The sequence below is a fragment of the Oncorhynchus mykiss genome, chromosome 17 (assembly GCF_057628025.1).
Source record: "Oncorhynchus mykiss isolate SJ-2025 chromosome 17, ASM5762802v1, whole genome shotgun sequence".
NCBI classification, from domain to species: Eukaryota; Metazoa; Chordata; class Actinopteri; order Salmoniformes; family Salmonidae; genus Oncorhynchus; species Oncorhynchus mykiss.
Genome location: NC_143038.1, coordinates 63,561,384 through 63,581,925, shown reverse-complemented (window position 1 = coordinate 63,581,925; position 20,542 = coordinate 63,561,384). Strand labels below are relative to the sequence as shown.

The following is a 20,542-nucleotide window of genomic DNA, read 5'->3' as shown; positions in this document are numbered from 1 at the left end:
ACAAAAGTGTATTACTAGAACAGGGACAGGCAAAACGACAGGTCAAGTCCAAAAGGTACAGAACGGCAGGCAGTCTCAGGGTCAGGGCAGGCAGAATGGCCAAAACCGGGAAAACAAGTAAACAGGAACTGGAAACAGACAGGAGCAAGGGGGAGAACACTGGTAGGCTTGACGAACAAAACGGTCTGGCAACAGACTACACAGGTATAAATACACTGGCGATAATGGGGAAGATGGGCGACACCTGGAGGGGGGTGGAGACAAGAACCATATCATGGTGTGACACAGACTTTGTTTAACTAGATGTTCCTCGTTGTCAGGTCTCCGTTTAACTCTGCTCTTGTCTCCCTGTTGCCAGGTCCCTGTTTTACTCTGCTCTTGTCTCCCTGTTGCCAGGTCCCTGTTTTACTCTGCTCTTGTCTCCCTGTTGCCAGGTCTCCGTTTAACTCTGCTCTTGTCTCCCCGTTGCCAGGTCCCTGTTTTACTCTGCTCTTGTCTCCCTGTTGCCAGGTCCCTGTTTTACTCTGCTCTTGTCTCCCTGTTGCCAGGTCCCTGTTTTACTCTGCTCTTGTCTCCCTGTTGCCAGGTCCCTGTTTGACTCTGCTCTTGTCTCCCTGTTGCCAGGTCCCTGTTTTACTCTGCTCTTGTCTCCCCGTTGCCAGGTCCCTGTTTTACTCTGCTCTTGTCTCACGCAAGTGGCAGATGTCTGGCCGTCGCTGGCCTGACGATGAAAATAATAAAGTTAATTAAAAGTAAATAGAGGGAAAATAATGAATCTGATGGCTGGAAGACTGTGAGAGAGGGAGAGAGCATGTCAAGGAGAGAGAAAGACAGACCAGAATAGAATGGAGAGGTGTGAAATGTAAAAACAATGTGAGGAATGTGTCAGGAGGAATAATATACAGGTACCAGGAACTACTGAACTTTCCTTTATCTTCACAGAAAACTGGAAGTGTTGAGAGATTTGAACATAAAAGAAAACTCAGAAGCTTTATCACCGGTCTGCCCTGAACATCACACACTTGCCTACCTGTTCCATTACTGAAAGACTGTACTGTGTGTCAGTGTGAATCCTCACGTAGAAGTCATTATTTCTCAGAAGCAGCAAGGGAAATTCAGAAACTACTTTTACAACCAAAGTATATATTTCTCTGGTCTCTTCCTTTCTCTGTTACATTGATCAAGTTTTGAGGTAACTAGAGATCACTCTGTGAAGGCCACTCTTTTCCAGACAGACCAGTGTGCTATGTGCTTTTTCTGTTCCCAGACACTTACAAAGTCCCACATAATGGAATTGAAAATCTCTAAGTCAATCTCAGCCATCATCCACCACTTTCTTAGCCCCATGGTCTGGTCAAAGCTCCATGTGTAGAGGATGTGGCTATACATCTAACCCAAAAGATTATCTTACTGAATCTTCAAAACTGGTTGCTCTCTATGCTGTAGCAGGAGGAATATGGTACGAACCGTAGGCTTGAGACAATTTCCGATTCTGTTTTCAGTAGTGATCTACATGGAGTGACCAGCATAAAGGCTGTTAGATGTCTGGGGCTGGGAAACATGGGATACACTTCGAGCAGATATTGGAGTCGCAATCCCCTCTGCTTATGGTTAAACATTATGGTTGACAAAAGCTGCACAATACCCAGATAACACTTTCCATCTATTCTGTGTAATATGATGGAGTAACATTTGTATTTTTTGGTGGTGGAGTAGGGGCCTGAGGGCAGAGTGTGTTGTGAAATCTGTGAATGTATTGTGACGTTTTTAAATTGTATAAACTGCCTTAATTTTGCTGGACACCAGGAAGAGTAGCTGCTGCCATCCATAATAAATACAAATGCACATTTCTGTCTGTGTTTTCTAAGTGCCACAGCTGCACTGGTTCTCTTCTCTGTCAGACAGAATGTCAAGGTGTTGGAAGTGATCTCCCTTATCTGCATCTTGGCATTTCTTCAACAGTTTCCTCTGTGAAGCAACAAACCCTCCTACCAGTGCCCACATTCCTGCTTCAAAGACAAATACAACAGCTGTCATGGACAAATAAAATATTCCCTTCCATTAAAAATCATGCTTCGTTTAATTTATGGTGTTTTATTTCTCACTCTATTTGGTTCCTGTGGGTTGAATTGATCTCATCGTGGGTGTTGTCTAATCTCTGCAGGGAATCAGAGTTGTCCAGATAATTAGAAGGTTTTGCTAGCACACTCAAAGTGCTAGTGGGTATACATTCTATGAGTTGAGCTGTGATTAGTGGTAGCTACAGGAGCTGTGCTCTGATCTGATTGACCTTTATTCATAAGGAAACACTGTCCCTCTGTCCATCACACCTTCAAAACCTGTCTACTGTTTTAACATGACCCCTCTTTCTTTTTCTCGCTACCCTTCGCTAAATCTTTATTTTTCTCCCCATTCATGATCTCTTTCTCCCTCTGCCATGCACAAACTTACATGCATCCACACACAAAAGCCATAAAAGAAACTTGGACATGGTACTTTTCTTAATAATGCATAAAGAAATTATAAGAAATAATAAAATAGTGAGGTTAAGAATAAAACGAGAATAAGTTGTCACTTCCAGCTGCCAAGAAAATGTTATCATATTTTGTATTATTGCCTTAAGTTTGATTTATGACATTTTGTGTGTTAAGAAAACACTCAGCTATGTTTCCAGGTATTTTCCTAGTGTGTCTGTAACGGTTCTCTTGTTGTGAAGTGGAGGCGGACCAAAACGCAGCGTGGTGGTTGTTCATTGTATTTTAATGAAGACACTATACATGAACAAACTAACGAAAACAAGAAACGTGAGAACTCAAAACAGCCCTATCTGGTGCAAACACAAAGACAGGAACAATCACCCACAAACACACAGTGAAACCCAGGCTACCTAAGTATGATTCTCAATCAGAGACAACTAATGACACCTGCCTCTGATTGAGAACCATACTAGGCCGAAAACATAGAACTGCCCCAAAACATAGAAAAACAAACATAGACTGCCCACCCAACTCACGCCCTGACCATACTAAATAAATACAAAACAAAGGAAATAGAGGTCAGAACGTGACAGTGTCTGAATAATCTACTTACTTTTGTATTTTCCTGACTCTACCCATAAGGGGTCTCTCAGTACCTGGTTGATTGTCTTCTCTGCTGACGTTTGTTTTCTATCCCCAGTTAAAAGACTGGACAAACCTGGAAAGAGGGTAGATGTCAGTAGGGTTTCTTTAAAAAATGCATAACGCTCGAGGCCTAGGGATTCTTGACAAATGAAGTTTACATTGTCATGCTGCGTCACGCAGTTGCTAAGCCATTTGTCACCGACTCCATTCTAGAAAGTCAGAGTATGAGTTGAGAAAATGCTTATTTTCCTCAAAAGTCTGTATTGTCACAATAATAAAAACTATGATATTACAAAGAACAGTTTAATAATCTCATATCGGAAAAGATCTGTAATGTGCTGGTTCTTGTTCACGTTATTGATGCTATTGTTGGGTTGTTATGCCCCCCTCCGCAAATCAAAAATGTGTTTATCTGTCCTGCTACGCCGCTACTATTCTGAACTCCGGAAAATGAAATAAAACTCTCATAAACACATTTGTCCCATAAACAGTATATTAAAAAACTGCATTAATAGGCTAGGGCTGGCTCCGAATTGTTTTCGGTCCGGCATGTCCGTTCCACACATTTCAACAGCAGGGTTGCATTCGCTCAACTCACAGCTGGCCATCTGAAAAAGCCTTTATTGATTTGTTGACAAAGCAATGCTGGGGAGTGTTGCTCATCATACTTAGGCAGCCTTTTTCCCTTTTGTATTTGTGGGTAGTTGACTTTGTTAGTGGCATTATAGCCTAAGTAAGCTGCACGGTTATGTCCTTAGTCGGCGACATTTATCAATAAAAGAAATGTACTCTCACCATGCTGCACCTTGGTCCAGTCATTTCCACGATGACAGCGATCGTGACAACTATAAGGAAGTATAGGTATGTCTGTCTATTTTGCCAAATATCTCGCAATGTGTCTATTTAGATTTTTTTTCAAATTGGACACCATTATAAACATGATAATCTCCTCTTTCTAATTACATGAAGCTGGGCAGTGTACTCTGCTGTCATCGATTGCTAGACCAGAAAAAGTCAAAAGTTGCCATTTTTCCCTACCTCCTCATTATGCAGACATAAGCACATTTGGCACCATCGAGGTGCGGATGTTTACTTTCTACACCAGTTGTTATTTTTCAGTTTCGTCCTAAGAACAGATTGTAGAGGTAAAATAATGAAAAAGAATTGGTGCTGTTTATCCAAAATGGAATTCTAAGTGTCACTCCAGTCTACAGGCTCTGAGACCGTTCGATTCCATTCGTTTGCTATGAGCTCGCGTTAGTGTTCCAGCTTAGCCACCATTCTTTTGCCATTTTTCAGCCTTGGGTAAATTTTTACTCATTCTATTGTCCGGCCTACGGAGCAGGGGAAAGAACTGGGTCGTTGTTTGCAGTAACTTTGTTGTTTTAATATTGCAAACGGTCATGGCAGTTTCACAATTAAGGATTCCATCTTTAAGACCTTCTTGAAGATCTTGTTGCCAACTATAAATGCAACCTGGACTCCTCGACTTCTCTGTAAATTGTCATTGTGAACCGCATCATGGTTGTTCGTGGAGATCCAACTTGCTTTCTCTTTGCCTGTCGGTATACCACGTTAACGACATTCGGGAGATTGTCTGTAATTCTTGATGCTAAGGATGTTTGTTATAGAGGGTTTATTTAAAAATAATAATACTGCAACAATAATGACAATATTACACATCAATACAGGGACATTTCTGTGAATACAATGAAATAATAGAACACCAGAGATAGCTAGCTACAACAGCAGATTTGGTCTCTCTGGCATGGCGAGGTAACCTAATTCACCTGCCTTGTTTATAACGCTGAAAGACCCAAACCCCTGGACTAGAGCCATGTCAGTATCGGGTTTGTGCCAAACATCCTGGCACCCTTGTGGAAATCCTGGCAGGATGTCTGGGTTCTTTTGAGTTTCTTGCCCATCATAATAGAAGCTGGGGCCACTACATGTTTACACATTCACTGTTAATTACATATTCACATATATTATGTACAGTACAAGTCAAAATTCTGGGACTGACTGCCTGTTACGCGAATTCAGTAAGCCAAGGTATGTTGCTAGCTAGCATTAAACTTATCTGATAAAAAAACAATCAATCAATCATCACTAGTTAACTACACATGGTTGATGATATTACTAGTTTATCTAGCGTGTCCTGTGTTGCATAAATTCTGACTGAGCATATTACTGAGGACTGGGGATGATGGTACATCAAAAGACAGAGGTGGGATACCCTGGTCAGGCGGAGTAAACAGCCTACCCCTCCCAGTGCTTGTAAACTCAGGACTAGCAAACACTCTACTCCCAGGAGCTGACTGTACAATTGGTGTAAATGCAAGGACACCCCTCCCTCTACCCATACTAAAATCCCCAGCATAACTCATTTTATGGACTTGAGTATTCCATGGCTCAATAGAGCACTAAAATACAAAGTAATTTACTGCATACAAATACAAAAACAATTCAATACATAAATTCCTTCAAAACAAGAAAATAAACACAAATACCCTTATCCAGTGAATATGCTACATTCACCTTCACTATTTACAGTATATATTCACTTATAGCAAACCATCAACATGTGCGCGTGCGCAGATCCCGCACCTCATCCACATGCACAGCTCCGGTGGTCTGCTTGAGCTGACCTTAACTTAATTTAAAATACAGTGCCTTGCGAAAGTATTCGGCCCCCTTGAACTTTGCGACCTTTTGCCACATTTCAGGCTTCAAACATAAAGATATAAAACTGTATTTTTTTGTGAAGAATCAACAACAAGTGGGACACAATCATGAAGTGGAACGACATTTATTGGATATTTCAAACTTTTTTAACAAATCAAAAACTGAAAAATTGGGCGTGCAAAATTATTCAGCCCCTTTACTTTCAGTGCAGCAAACTCTCTCCAGAAGTTCAGTGAGGATCTCTGAATGATCCAATGTTGACCTAAATGACTAATGATGATAAATACAATCCACCTGTGTGTAATCAAGTCTCCGTATAAATGCACCTGCACTGTGATAGTCTCAGAGGTCCGTTAAAAGCGCAGAGAGCATCATGAAGAACAAGGAACACACCAGGCAGGTCCGAGATACTGTTGTGAAGAAGTTTAAAGCCGGATTTGGATACAAAAAGATTTCCCAAGCTTTAAACATCCCAAGGAGCACTGTGCAAGCGATAATATTGAAATGGAAGGAGTATCAGACCACTGCAAATCTACCAAGACCTGGCCGTCCCTCTAAACTTTCAGCTCATACAAGGAGAAGACTGATCAGAGATGCAGCCAAGAGGCCCATGATCACTCTGGATGAACTGCAGAGATCTACAGCTGAGGTGGGAGACTCTGTCCATAGGACAACAATCAGTCAGTCGTATATTGCACTTTATGGAAGAGTGGCAAGAAGAAAGCCATTTCTTAAAGATATCCATAAAAAGTGTCGTTTAAAGTTTGCCACGAGCCACCTGGGAGACACACCAAACATGTGGAAGAAGGTGCTCTGGTCAGATGAAACGAAAATTGAACTTTTTGGCAACAATGCAAAACGTTATGTTTGGCGTAAAAGCAACACAGCTGAACACACCATCCCCACTGTCAAACATGGTGGTGGCAGCATCATGGTTTGGGCCTGCTTTTCTTCAGCAGGGACAGGGAAGATGGTTAAAATTGATGGGAAGATGGATGGAGCCAAATACAGGACCATTCTGGAAGAAAACCTGATGGAGTCTGCAAAAGACCTGAGACTGGGACGGAGATTTGTCTTCCAACAAGACAATGATCCAAAACATAAAGCAAAATCTACAATGGAATGGTTCAAAAATAAACATATCCAGGTGTTAGAATGGCCAAGTCAAAGTCCAGACCTGAATCCAATCGAGAATATGTGGAAAGAACTGAAAACTGCTGTTCACAAATGCTCTCCATCCAACCTCACTGAGCTCGAGCTGTTTTGCAAGGAGGAATGGGAAAAAAATGTCAGTATCTCGATGTGCAAAACTGATAGAGACATACCCCAAGCGACTTACAGCTGTAATCGCAGCAAAAGGTGGCGCTACAAAGTATTAACTTAAGGGGGCTGAATAATTTTGCACGCCCAATTTTTCAGTTTTTGATTTGTTAAAAAAGTTTGAAATATCCAATAAATGTCGTTCCACTTCATGATTGTGTCCCACTTGTTGTTGATTCTTCACAAAAAAATACAGTTTTATATCTTTATGTTTGAAGCCTGAAATGTGGCAAAAGGTCGCAAAGTTCAAGGGGGCCGAATACTTTCGCAAGGCACTGTAATTGTTCAAATTGCACACCCTTAAGTTTGTCCATTTTTTTTATCTCACATGGTTTTACATGAATTTTTAAAAATGTAGAATTTCAATAGCTCCTTGGTCATTTGACCTAGTGACTTCAAACAAGGTTCAGAATGTTCACTTAGTGGCCCTACACATTGCACACCCTTTAGTTTGTCTATTTTCATCTCACATGATTTCACAGGAATTTTTCAAAATTTCAAATTTCAATTGCTCATTGGTCATGTGACCTAAGGTCCGCTGACCACCCTTCCATATTGCGCACTCTTGTTTGTGTACTGTAAAATCACGCGGTGTAACATACATTTTTCATAGCTTCATGCTTCATGCTTCAAGCATGCAGTGGATATACACCCATATTGCATAAACTCTAGTCATGTATCTTCTATATTGTTGTACATTAATATTAGCTTGACAATTAGGGGGTTCAGTCCAGTGTTGTTTACCCTTTTCTTTTATCTACAATAATTAGTTCTAAGTACTTATTTTCCATGTGTTTTATTTTTCCGCAGTATTTAAGTGGTACACAATAGCAGTATTTAAGTGGTACACAATAGCAGTATTTAAGTGGTACACAATAGCAGTATTTAAGTGGTACACAATAGGAGAGACAGTCTCCTTTCGTCGTTAATATCAACCATAAAGGGAAAAGTAAGAGAGTCATGCTATTAATTGTCCAAAGCAGGGATGGAGAGTGAGCTGGTGAGGTGGGCTGCAGTGGGTTTGCTGGTCAATGCATATACTGAACATGTAACCATAGTAATGGTGGCCAGTAAATCAATGAATAAAAATGTAATATTGACAAATTAAACAGAAATTGGAGACCTTTAATCTTTCCCAACATGTAGACACTTAACTTCAATTAGGTATGAAGCATTTCACAGTGTCAACTTTCTCTTTATCCTTGGTTGATGTACATTTCAGAGCCTCTTCAGTGTGGATGGAGTATAGCATCTTTACTCTGTTGAACTCGTGTCTTCATTCCTAGGCACGCACATGGAACCACCATTGGCATGCAAAACATTTAATCAAAACAAAGCGCAACACGTTATAAATAATATCAATGCAGTATGACGAATTAGCCATCCATTGTGTCATATCATAAACTGTCTCACATGCCGTCACTGTTGTCAAAAGATTATAAACATGTTAAATGAAGTTACTAACCCAGTCAGTCTTTGGGCCACATCCAGGTTCTTTATCAGTGGCACACATGAAGCAGTTGTTGGCTTTGTTGAACTCTGAAATCATAGGCATGAACTGAACATATGGCTGTCCCACACAACTACATAAAAATCATTTACATTTACTTTGAATTAAGTGTCATTATATAGCAGACATTTTTAGGATATCCTCAGCCATTTCTTTTCGCAGTTGCTCCATGTGTGTCAGAGTCGTGTGTGTATAGGTGTCAGGGAAGTCAGGCGCAGGAGAGTCAAACAGAGTGTAAAATATACTATTTTAATGAATGTCCACGTAACATGCTCCATAACACTAATAAGAACAGAATATAAACAAACATGGGTACGAGGATCCGTCGCGCACCTATACAACAAACACAACACTGACAATAAACAATCTCTGACAAAGACATGAGGGGAAACAGATGGTTACATACACAACAGGTAATGAATGGGATTGAAAACAGGTGTGGGGGAAGACAAGACAAAACCAATGGAAAATGAAAAATGGATCAATGCTGGCTAGAAGACCGGTGACGTCGAGCACCGCCCGAACAAGGAGAGGCAACGACTTCGGCAGAATTCGTGACAATGTGTTTTTGAAGGTTCCATATCAATTTGGGAGGGGATGTTGGGGAAGTTCTGTGCAACTTCCTTGGCCATCTACACCAAAAAATACCTAATTGTCACATAACAGCTAACCATTCATTATTGAACATATAACTATCAAACCTGCATTACAAAGACCCCACAGCTGAAGGGGTCCTGCTGCATGGTGGGAGTTATTTCCCCTCCTTTCCACTTTGTCCACCAAGTCATCTTTTCCATGGTAGGATCTTCTCATTTTGAAGTATTCTCTTTTTTATGTAAACATAATGGAAATATGATTAGTTACAGGCATATGAATACACAAGCCAAATTTGTATGTTGTTTTCCTTATCACTATACTTTAGTAGTAATTTATTAGTAGAGGTAATTTCCTTTATGCCCCATTCTACACACAGCCTAAATTATAGGCACTGAACCATTTACAGGACAATAATAAAAGTAGTGAATAAATGTAAGAAAAACATTAAGTCAGTTTTTTCAGTACGTGCTTAAAGAAAGTCATATCACAAAGATCACTGATGTCAGTGCCCAACAAATCTATAACAATAGAGAATTCATTGTAAGCACCAGAGTGTGTTTGTCAAAATAATATCTGAAAATGTCAGTTGTTGAACATAATACTTCCATTTGCAATAACAATTTATGATATATGCATTTGAGGAATATTCTATGTACCAACACTACATGTAGGACAGACATTCCTACATAGTGTATTTTTTATTTCACCTTTATTCAACCAGGTAGGCCAGTTGAGAACAAGTTCTCCTTTACAACTGCGACTTGGCCAAGATAAAGCAAAGCAGTGTGACACAAACAACACAGAGTTACACATGGAATTGTAACGATTCTCTTGTGGTGAAGGAGAGGCGGACCAAAACGCAGCGTGGTGGTTATTCATGTTTTTTTAATGAAGACGCTATACATGAATAAACTAACGAAAACAATAAACGTGAGAACTCAAAACAGGCCTATCTGGTGCAAACACAAAGACAGGAACAATCACCCACAAACACACAGTGAAACCCAGGCTACCTAAGTATGATTCTCAATCAGAGACAACTAATGACACCTGCCTCTGATTGAAAACCATACTAGGCCGAAACATAGAAATACCCCAAAACATAGAAAAACAAACATAGACTGCCCACCCAACTCACGCCCTGACCATACTAAATAAATACAAAACAAAGGAAATAAAGGTCAGAACGTGACAGGAATAAACAAACGTACAGTCAATAACACAATAGAAAATAATATATATACAGTGTGTGCAAATGAGGTAAGATTAGGGAGGTAATGCAATAAATAGGCCATAGTGGCGAAATAATTACAATTTCTTAAACAGTGGAGTGAGATGTGCAGAAGATGAATGTGCAAGTAGAGATACTGTGGTGCAAAGGAGCAAAACAAATAAAATAAAAATATGAATAAAATAAATAACAATATGGGGATGAGGTAGTTGGATGGGCTATTTACAGATGGGCTATGTACAGGTGCAATGATCTGTAAGCTGCTCTGATATCTGATGCTTAAAAATAGTGAGGGTGATATGAGTCTCCAGGTTCAGTGATTTTTCCAGTTGTTGGCAGCAGAGAACTGGAAGGAAAGGCGGCCAGAGCAGGATTTTGCTTTGGGGGAGACCAGTGAAATATACCTGCTGGAGCGCGTGCTACGGGTAGGTGCTGCTATGTTGACCAGTGAGCTGAGATAACTCAAACTCTCCTGTCGGATGTATCTGTTGTGCACATGCGCAAAATGGATTTTATTTACAATTATAAACTGGGTGGTTTGAACTCTGAATACTGATTGGTTGAAAGCCATGATGTACCATGGGAATGACTAAGACGTTTTACTGTTCTAATTATGTTGGTAACCAGTTTATAATAACAGTAAGGCATCTCATGAGTTTGGTATATGGCCAATATACCACAGCTAAGGGCTGTTATTTGTGATATATGGCCAATATACCAATATACCACACCCCTCGGGCCTTATTGCATTTATCCTTTGCCAAGATAATCCATCCACCTGACAGGTGTGGCATATCAAGAAGCTGATTAAACAGCATGAGCATTACACATCCATAGATTAGGGTATAATTGATTTATTTATATGAACTGTAACTATGTCAAATCTTTGAAATTGTTGCATGTTGCGTATATATTTTTGTTCAGTATATATTCAGAAACGTCAAGTTTTGAAGTTACTATACCTGTGGACCCTGGATATTGTAGACGTGAAATCTTGCGGTTGTGTTCCAGTTTATTTTCAAGAGGGAGGTACAGAGGCGTCGCCGCTAAGGTAAGTTCCCGCCCCATGGGTGTGTCTATGCAGGATACCGGCGAGCGCGCTGTATCCACCTGCCAATGCGTTTCCCCTTCAGTAGCTTACAGAGCTGTGTTGCGTGCGCCGCGTTTCAACTTTAGCAACTACTCCATTTCAAGGAATAACGCTCATTATGAGAACAACAAAGTGGGATTGTACACAATAGACTGAGAAAAGAGCATAGAGGACACAAATATTGCAAGCTGAGGTGATTAACAAGTTCATTTGGAACCTATATATTTGTTACCAGGGAATCGTGCAGGATGTCCGCTGCTTCATTCGTAGGCTACACTGAGAAGAATAATTGAATAGGATTTTGTTTACTACCTTCTCAATGACTTGTATAACTGGATTGAACATAATTTACACCGGGCAATAATAACCAGGTAGGCACAACTGTAGGCTCCTTTATTTAGCTCTAATTTTTTGATGCATAGGGCCTAAGCTTTTTCAGTCAAATCATGACTCATATGTCCATGTTGAATTATTTATTATCCTAAGAGATTACAATCAAAACCCAATGGCTCCAGTAATTGAGTCGAACAATAATTGGTGAATTAGGCCTATTGTCTATAATAATATATACTATTTTAAGTCTACAGATTTAAGTGTAGACAAATAAGAAGCTAATGCTTTGTGTAATCAAATCCAGTTTTAATGGTTTATTTTTATTGTTAATATTATGGTCATGTATTATTTTGTTGCATTGTGCCGGCATGAGGAACAATATAGCCTAAGCTTTCAGTCCACGTAGTAGACTATCGCATGATATTATGCATAAGAAACCCGTTTGGATTCTTTGCAGATTTCTCTGCATTTCAAACTGCTGTGGGAGCTCTTGCATGGTCTTTTGAGCTGCTGTACTTCTCAAGAGCGTCGCAAGAAGCGAGCATTTTATAGCGCTCGAGTTTCTTTATCCAACAGGCTGTAGAAATCTGTGCTGCTATTAGTGGGTGGTTTAAAACAGTCAATAGACTGTTGTTATTCTGTTATAACACAAGCATTTTCCCAGTTAAAGCCAGTCTAAAATGTTAAGTGTTGCCTAATTTAACTTAATTTAACTTATTGCACAGACTTCTCAACGGAATAATTCATGTTTAGCAATAACAATGTCGTATCATTTTAAACGCAGTCACGCTTTATTTGGGCAAAATGGCAGGCTATAATTTGGAATTTTATGCTTGGAGGTCTGTCCTAACCTGGAGGGTTGAGGCGCTCATTGGGAACTTGATCCTCAATCCCTTCGTGGCAGCTTGACCTCATACCCTGTTGACCCGCGTTACGAGCAGAACAGTGCCATGCAGGAGGGATTAGATGGCAAAACATGTCTTTGAGTAGCCTTTATGAGCTCCAAACCTCATAAATCAGCCTTAATATTAACATTATCTCTACTTACGTGGTGTTTTGTTAATTTACCATATTAGGTTAATCATAAGCTTTTATCATGTCACCTTAAACGTCGCACGTTTTATTATTGAGATTACGGCCCATTTTTGGAGATGCCAGTGTGCTGTGCTACGTCTGCGTAAAATATCTCCAGATAACATATTTGACAGCAGACTCGTTCACTGGGCATAAAAGTAAACCTATATGCGTGTATGAGGTCTTTTTTTTTTTTGCGAGACAGGGCAGCGGTTAGCGGGGCAGACCCGCCAGACCTACGTTTTTTAGGGATGTGGTAACACTTCTTTCTGGTGGTCTTTGCTCTCTGGGGTCTGCGGAGACGCTGGGGCGGAGGGAACTGTGGAGTGGTGGGTTATAGAATGTGACAGCGATGGGGATGTTGCGGGGGTCTCGGGAGTAAAATTAGATTCATGAAGATGCAGAATAGTTGAGGGGGAAACTGTAATTCAATGTGAACGAACGCCGAGCTCGTACCGCGCCCCAACAATTTCCTCCCTACATTTACGTTCTCTGTTGCTTTGTAGTGGTCTGTACCTGTACCGACTTACCTGGGAGGACAGGACATTGCAGGTCTCATCTGTGATGTATCCCCCCTCAACAACACTTCCCTTTTTATAAGAGGTGTGACGGTGAAAGATGGAATTTGTACGATAAATATCCTCAATATGGATGCATAAACATTCACTTAGTGTTGATAGTTACAACATGCAACACTTCTTTTCGTGAAAAATGGCACAGAACCCTAACCCAGAAGGAGTTAGTAGGTCCAGTGTGTTGCAGGTGTGAGTATGGGGTGTGGTACAGAGCTGATCATTCTCTCTCCCTATCTCCCGCTCCTGCGCTCTCTCTCTCTCTCTCTCTCTCTCTCTCTCTCTCTCTCTCTCTCTCCAGCTTCCTGGACTTTTTCTCCTCTGTTTCTGGAAGCGGAGGGACCATGCTGTGGGACAAACTATGGTGCCTGTCCACCTTGCTGGCCCTGTCGGCCGAAGCATTGCCCACCCTGCCCATTGAGCCCCTCTCTGCCCCTCGGGTTTTTCTCTCCTTCAAAGGTAAGCCACTCACACTTTCAGATATCTCAAATAGTTTGTGTGGTTCTCTGTGACTGAAAACAGGTGGATAGAATGTCCTTGTATGTGAGCTCTTGTGGTTGCTTCTAGGTTTTTATTATCACGGTTTCTCCTAGCTTTGTCTGCTCTTGGTGAAATGTAGGGTTTAGTGGGACTAGACTGCCGTTATAGCCAGCTATGCGCTTATTTTGGCACACCATGGTGTCAGTCAGAGCCCATCCCTGTCTCTCTCTGGATGAAACCTGATTATCTGTTGAGAGAGGGGGCGATGAGAGAGATGAGGAGAGGTGCTGTTTGTTCCTACTGTTCAGAGATCAGAGAGCACATCTTCATTAAACAGACTGACTGACTGACTACCACAGTTCTCCAACAGGGCTTTGCCTGACCTCAGCTCCCCTCTGGAATCAAGTTGGATTTAACACTTGGCCGTGTCCACTTTTAGAGGGGCCCAGCGTATTATGAATACCTTTCAATGTCACATGAGGCCCTGTCTGTGTTTTGAACTGTACCTTCAAAATGGTTCTTTATGGACATCATCTCTAATGTCTTGTAGACCTAATTGCTGTGTCTATTTACAGGTGTAGGGGCTTACTTTGATCACCCTGTTGCAGGGAATTGAAGGGAATGTAAAACTTGTCGTGTATTTGAGGTATAAAAAGGCTTCTGAAGTTTTTAATCTCCACTTTGAAAATCTTCCCTTATGAAAAATGTATCAACCCTTACAAAAATGTATTAATTATAATCCACTTATTTCACATTTCCTGTTGCTGCAGGATTATTTTCCTGCTGTAGCAAATGGCCTCAAACTAATATCCTGCATCTGTAGGCTAATCGTTAGGTGAACCCTGGGTTGGAGCTCAAAGGAGCAGAGGACTCGCAAAGCCTCCAGATGACTTTAAATCCTCATCACCTCACTTGGGGACAGAGAGGAGATTCTGCACTTTTTATTTTTGTCTGCAAGTATGTAGAATTGGGCAACCTGAGTGTCTCTCTCTCTCTCTCTCTCTCTCTCTCTCTCTCTCTTTCCCACTCTCTCTCTCTCTCTCTCTCTTTCCCACTCTCTCTCTCTCTCTCTCTCTCTCTCTCTCTCTTCCACTCTCTCTCTCTCTCTCTTTCTCTCTCTCTCTCTCTCCCAATCTCTCTCTCCCACTCTCTCCCTCTCTCTCTCCCACTCTCTCTCTCTCTCCCACTCTCTCTCTCTCTCTTTTTTTTTGCTTACCTGTCTGTTCTCACTCTCTAATCAAGTTTGTTTTCACAATCACACTGCTCCAAATTGGTAATTTCTTTCCCATTTCCTTTCAATTAGTTCCTTTTTTGTTTTTAATTGGTTTTTGAGAGACCTATATGCTTGACAGAGCATCTTTACTTTGTTGGTGACTAGAATTGAACATGAGCTGCACATTTTTTAATTGTGTCATTTTGGCTCACGCTGAGGGGAATTGCTTTTAAATGTGCCCATATTGATTCCTTTATGGACCTTGGTGAGCCAATTGTTTTGCTACACATTTTAGAAAGCATATCCATGGGGTCAAGATTCCTTGGAGCTTGCCAAGGGTGCTTAGCTGAATTTTAACAAGTGTAGATCTAACCTCTTAAAAATGCAACTAATCTCTTTCTAGCCTTCCAACTGTTTTTAAACAAGCTTTTTGATTTCGACACTCCAAGCTTTACACAACCTCTTGCACCTACTATTTCATGATGGCAATCTCTGTCTATTGAAGCAGTTGTGGTACAGTACATTGTGGACTGTGTTGCCTAAATGTGAATCTTAACCTGTGGCATCAGTGTTACAGTGCCTTGCGAAAGTATTCGGCCCCCTTGAACTTTGCGACCTTTTGCCACATTTCAGGCTTCAAACATAAAGATATAAAACTGTATTTTTTTGTGAAGAATCAACAACAAGTGGGACACAATCATGAAATGGAACGACATTTATTGGATATTTCAAACTTTTTTAACAAATCAAAAACTGAAAAATTGGGTGTGCAAAATTATTCAGCCCCCTTAAGTTAATACTTTGTAGCGCCACCTTTTGCTGCGATTACAGCTGTAAGTCGCTTGGGGTATGTCTCTATCAGTTTTGCACATCGAGAGACTGAAATTTTTTCCCATTTCTCCTTGCAAAACAGCTCGAGCTCAGTGAGGTTGGATGGAGAGCATTTGTGAACAGCAGTTTTCAGTTCTTTCCACAGATTCTCGATTGGATTCAGGTCTGGACTTTGACTTGGCCATTCTAACACCTGGATATGTTTATTTTTGAACCATTCCATTGTAGATTTTGCTTTATGTTTTGGATCATTGTCTTGTTGGAAGACAAATCTCCGTCCCAGTCTCAGGTCTTTTGCAGACTCCATCAGGTTTTCTTCCAGAATGGTCCTGTATTTGGCTCCATCCATCTTCCCATCAATTTTAACCATCTTCCCTGTCCCTGCTGAAGAAAAGCAGGCCCAAACCATGATGCTGCCACCACCATGTTTGACAGTGGGGATGGTGTGTTCAGCTGTGTTGCTTTTACGCCAAACATAACGTTTTGCATTGTTGCCAAAAAGTTCAATTTTCGTTTCATCTGACCAGAGCACCTTCTTCCACATGTTTGGTGTGTCTCCCAGGTGGCTTGTGGCAAACTTTAAACAACACTTTTTATGGATATCTTTAAGAAATGGCTTTCTTCTTGCCACTCTTCCATAAAGGCCAGATTTGTGCAATATACGACTGATTGTTGTCCTATGGATAGAGTCTCCCACCTCAGCTGTAGATCTCTGCAGTTCATCCAGAGTGATCATGGGCCTCTTGGCTGCATCTCTGATCAGTCTTCTCCTTGTATGAGCTGAAAGTTTAGAGGGACGGCCAGGTCTTGGTAGATTTGCAGTGGTCTGATACTCCTTCCATTTCAATATTATTGCTTGCACAGTGCTCCTTGGGATGTTTAAAGCTTGGGAAATCGTTTTGTATCCAAATCCAGCTTTAAACTTCTTCACAACAGTATCTCGGACCTGCCTGGTGTGTTCCTTGTTCTTCATGATGTTCTCTGCGCTTTTAACGGACCTCTGAGACTATCACAGTGCAGGTGCATTTATACGGAGACTTGATTACACACAGGTGGATTGTATTTATCATCATTAGTCATTTAGGTCAACATTGGATCATTCAGAGATCCTCACTGAACTTCTGGAGAGAGTTTGCTGCACTGAAAGTAAAGGGGCTGAATAATTTTGCACGCCCAATTTTTCAGTTTTTGATTTGTTAAAAAAGTTTGAAATATCCAATAAATGTCGTTCCACTTCATGATTGTGTCCCACTTGTTGTTGATTCTTCACAAAAAAATACAGTTTTATATCTTTATGTTTGAAGCCTGAAATGTGGCAAAAGGTCGCAAAGTTCAAGGGGGCCGAATACTTTCGCAAGGCACTGTACTTCTGGCTAATACCGCCAGTGTGGTCTGGTGGTCCAAAAGTATTCTCTAATCCGGTTGGTCTATTGTCAAACACTGAGGTTGAAACCTTCCCCTCCAGTTTCAATGTCAGACTTGTAGACAGTTTGTTCTAAATATTTTTTTTTCGCGTACTGTTTTGTGTTATTATATGTCATAGTCTTGGATGAGTTGTAGTTGCTGTCGACCACCTGCTGGTCATCAGTGTGGTTAGACTTGGGCCAGTCCTTTCTGCTGAGGACTCAGACTGTCAGACGGCTTAACTAAAGCTAGTTCAGGAGTTTGTTTAGTATGTCTGGCATTATTGATTGCTTTGAAGCTGCGTGCGGGTGCCTGGCAACACAGACACACACAGATTTAACTGTGTGTATAAACATAAAAGCACAGACATGGCATGCATCTGAAACATCAACACATGGAATAAAGGGCAGGGGCCATTAGATATCATTTATTTCCTTTGATTGAGGACTTGAGTTCATGTAGGCAGGCTCCTGCTACATGGAGAGGAAAGATGGATGTGTCCTTGCGCTACAGACCATCTCACAGAGACAGTGGTCTGCCAGACTGATGCATCACATGCATGTGTAGGAGGCCGTTTTCAGTTAATGCTACTACACTGGTTGAATCCATATTCAAGTCATATTAGTTCACATTGCCATTTACTGTCTCCTTTTCACAGCTCAAAATCCAGGTTCTATTTTCATAGAAATGTTTTAAATCTCTTATCTTCTGTCGTTTTTTTCCTGAGCGGAGACAGAAAAGCTTTCTGCTACGTGAGTGGAAGCGTTAAGGATTGACATGCTAAAGGATGGCCCGGGGGGGAGAGGGGAGAGACACGTCACATGCTAGGTAGCCATCACATAACTCCATTGTGACATGACAGCACATTCCCTATGATTATTTCCCAGCACAATGGTTAAGAAAAGACACAAAGCAAAATGCTCTCTCGGGAATTGTTGCCCATGTTGTTTAAAATGTAGTTTTCTATCATTCTGAGCTATAAATTGTTATATCATATTTATTTTTTCAACTGACATTTTCAGTTTTGCTTGATTCAGATGTTTTTGTTGTTGAGTAAAGGTCCCAGATCTGTCTATAGTTTCTGTTGAATGTTGTCCATAATATCAGTCCACCTACCCTATCTTCAATTATTGAATTGAAGTAGCTTAAGTCCCTATCAGCACTGAGCTCTCTATGTAAGTTTATATCAGTTGTCTGTAGTAGATAGTGAGGTCTATAAAAGCAGCCAGTGAGGGGGTCAGAGGCGGTGCAGGGCTGTGAGTTATCACTCGTGATAAGGGAAGAGTAAACAGCAACTGAGAGTGAAGGAATGTCCACTCAGGACTCGTAAGCATCGATCATCTCCCACACTGCTTTAGTAGTATGAGATGAATGGTGACGAAAACAGACATACACACCATTTACACCTATTGAATACACTAAAGCACTGTTGAACACAATGCTCCCAGTTAGTCACACACACTTACATGCTCGCATACACGTTAAACGCCTTTTCTAAATGCTTATCGCAGGCTGGTTAGCAAACACATGTTAAGGTTATGAAGATAAAGTGGGCGCTTAGGTTTTCAAAGAACAGAAAGTGTGGTAGACATGTAGACACCCTGAAGAAGGCACAGTTATGCCGAAACGTTGGTGTTTTTTTATCCAATAAATTACTGGGAGGTTATACTAATGGAGTGTGTGACATTCTTTGTTTTTCTAGCTTCCAGTTTATTCTCTGTTAGTCAGCACCTCGACACTACATCATGTCCTCCGGGGGAGCTCCAGCTCATGCTTTTTATTAGACACACTTTCTCCGGTTTTTGGTTGGGGGTTTTTCTTTTGGGGTCAGTGGGAATTGCAAAGTGGATGGTGGACGTTGTAGTACAATGTTACAAACACAAACAAAGCACCACCGTTGTGTTCCTTATTAAAGGTACCCATTGCCATCTTTATTTGTAAAGAGCTAATAGGACTGACTGGTTTCAGCCTCTGAGAGAAGAACTCTTATATTTATCCTCCAACAAGCTCTATAATCACGTGCTATTTCAAGGTGTGGGGCTCCTCAGGGGTCATGACCCCAAAACAGGAGCCAGTCACACTAACTGCACCCCCCCCCCCCCCCCCCCCCCACACACACACACACACACACACACCTTGGGAGAATGGGAGCATATTAGCTAGTAATAGCTTGTTGCGCTAATCTTCAGTCACATTCGAAAGTGTTTAACGTTGTTTTCCTTTTGCCTTTGGTCCAGGGTGAAACACCTGGAAACAGAGTTGGTGGTGAGTGAGGGAGGGAGGGAAATAGAACACTCTAAATGGGGGAGAAAATGCACGGCCAGACAGTCATATAATTGGACTATTTCTCAAACAGAATCTCAAGGTTATTTCAACTTCCCCTGGCTTCTCTCTTTCTCTATCATGTAACTTAATGGTTAAGTGATTATCACAGTAGCACAAAGAGCCCAGTGTTAGCTCACCTCTCCTGTCTGTGCTCTCAGGGTGGAATATATTAACACACAGATCAGCTCTGGCTATATTTCTGCTTCCCTATTATGTGAATTATGCTACTACTCACAGTGAACTTCACTTAGACTTCACTCAGTGTCTCTCTACGGCTCTACGATTACAATAGCCCAGGTTTCTTAGATTAGAGAAAGAAATGTGGGCGGACATGCAGACATGCCTACTGTGGCTTGTAAGAGAGGAAAGCCTATTCATGGTTAAATGCCTTGCTGGAGGTGCTCTCTCAGCTTTCCGCCTGCCTGCGGTTAGATACTATACTGTATGGGTTGTCTGAAACCCTTGCTGACATGTCTACTGAAAGGGAGAGCATTATGGCAGTCTATTTGTGCGCAGTCTGTCTGAGAGCCAGCCTTGAGCTGAGCTTTCCACCCCTGTCAGGGCCTAAGAGAGAGAGATGGCCAGCCAAGAAAGAAAGGCAAGAGTGAAAGGGGAAAAGGCCACAGTCCGGTCTCCATGTAATGGACACGAGGTGGGAATGTGTGTGTGTGGTCTTTGTGTGGATGGGTGTCTGTGAGTGTGAGAGTGAAACGGAGACAGTTAGATGCCCATGTCCAGACTGGCAGAGTAGATCT

At 41.3% G+C, this 20,542-nt stretch overlaps 1 protein-coding gene across 4 annotated transcripts in view; it reads left to right on the top strand.

Moving 5' to 3' along the window:
* Nucleotides 1-11,580: 11,580 nt before the first annotated feature.
* LOC110494673 (semaphorin-3F) overlaps nt 11,581-20,542 on the top strand; it is a 109,909-nt gene continuing 100,947 nt past the window's right edge. For 2 of the 4 annotated variants that reach the window (XM_021569949.3, XM_021569947.3), the window contains exons 1-2: nt 11,581-11,926; nt 13,836-13,993. In XM_021569949.3, coding sequence (XP_021425624.1) covers nt 13,879-13,993 — 115 coding nt within the window. In that variant the 5' untranslated portion in view covers nt 11,581-11,926; nt 13,836-13,878. The remainder of the gene's footprint in view (nt 11,927-13,835; nt 13,994-20,542) is intronic. The other 2 variants (XM_090206286.1, XM_090206285.1) reach the window with 1 other exon arrangement.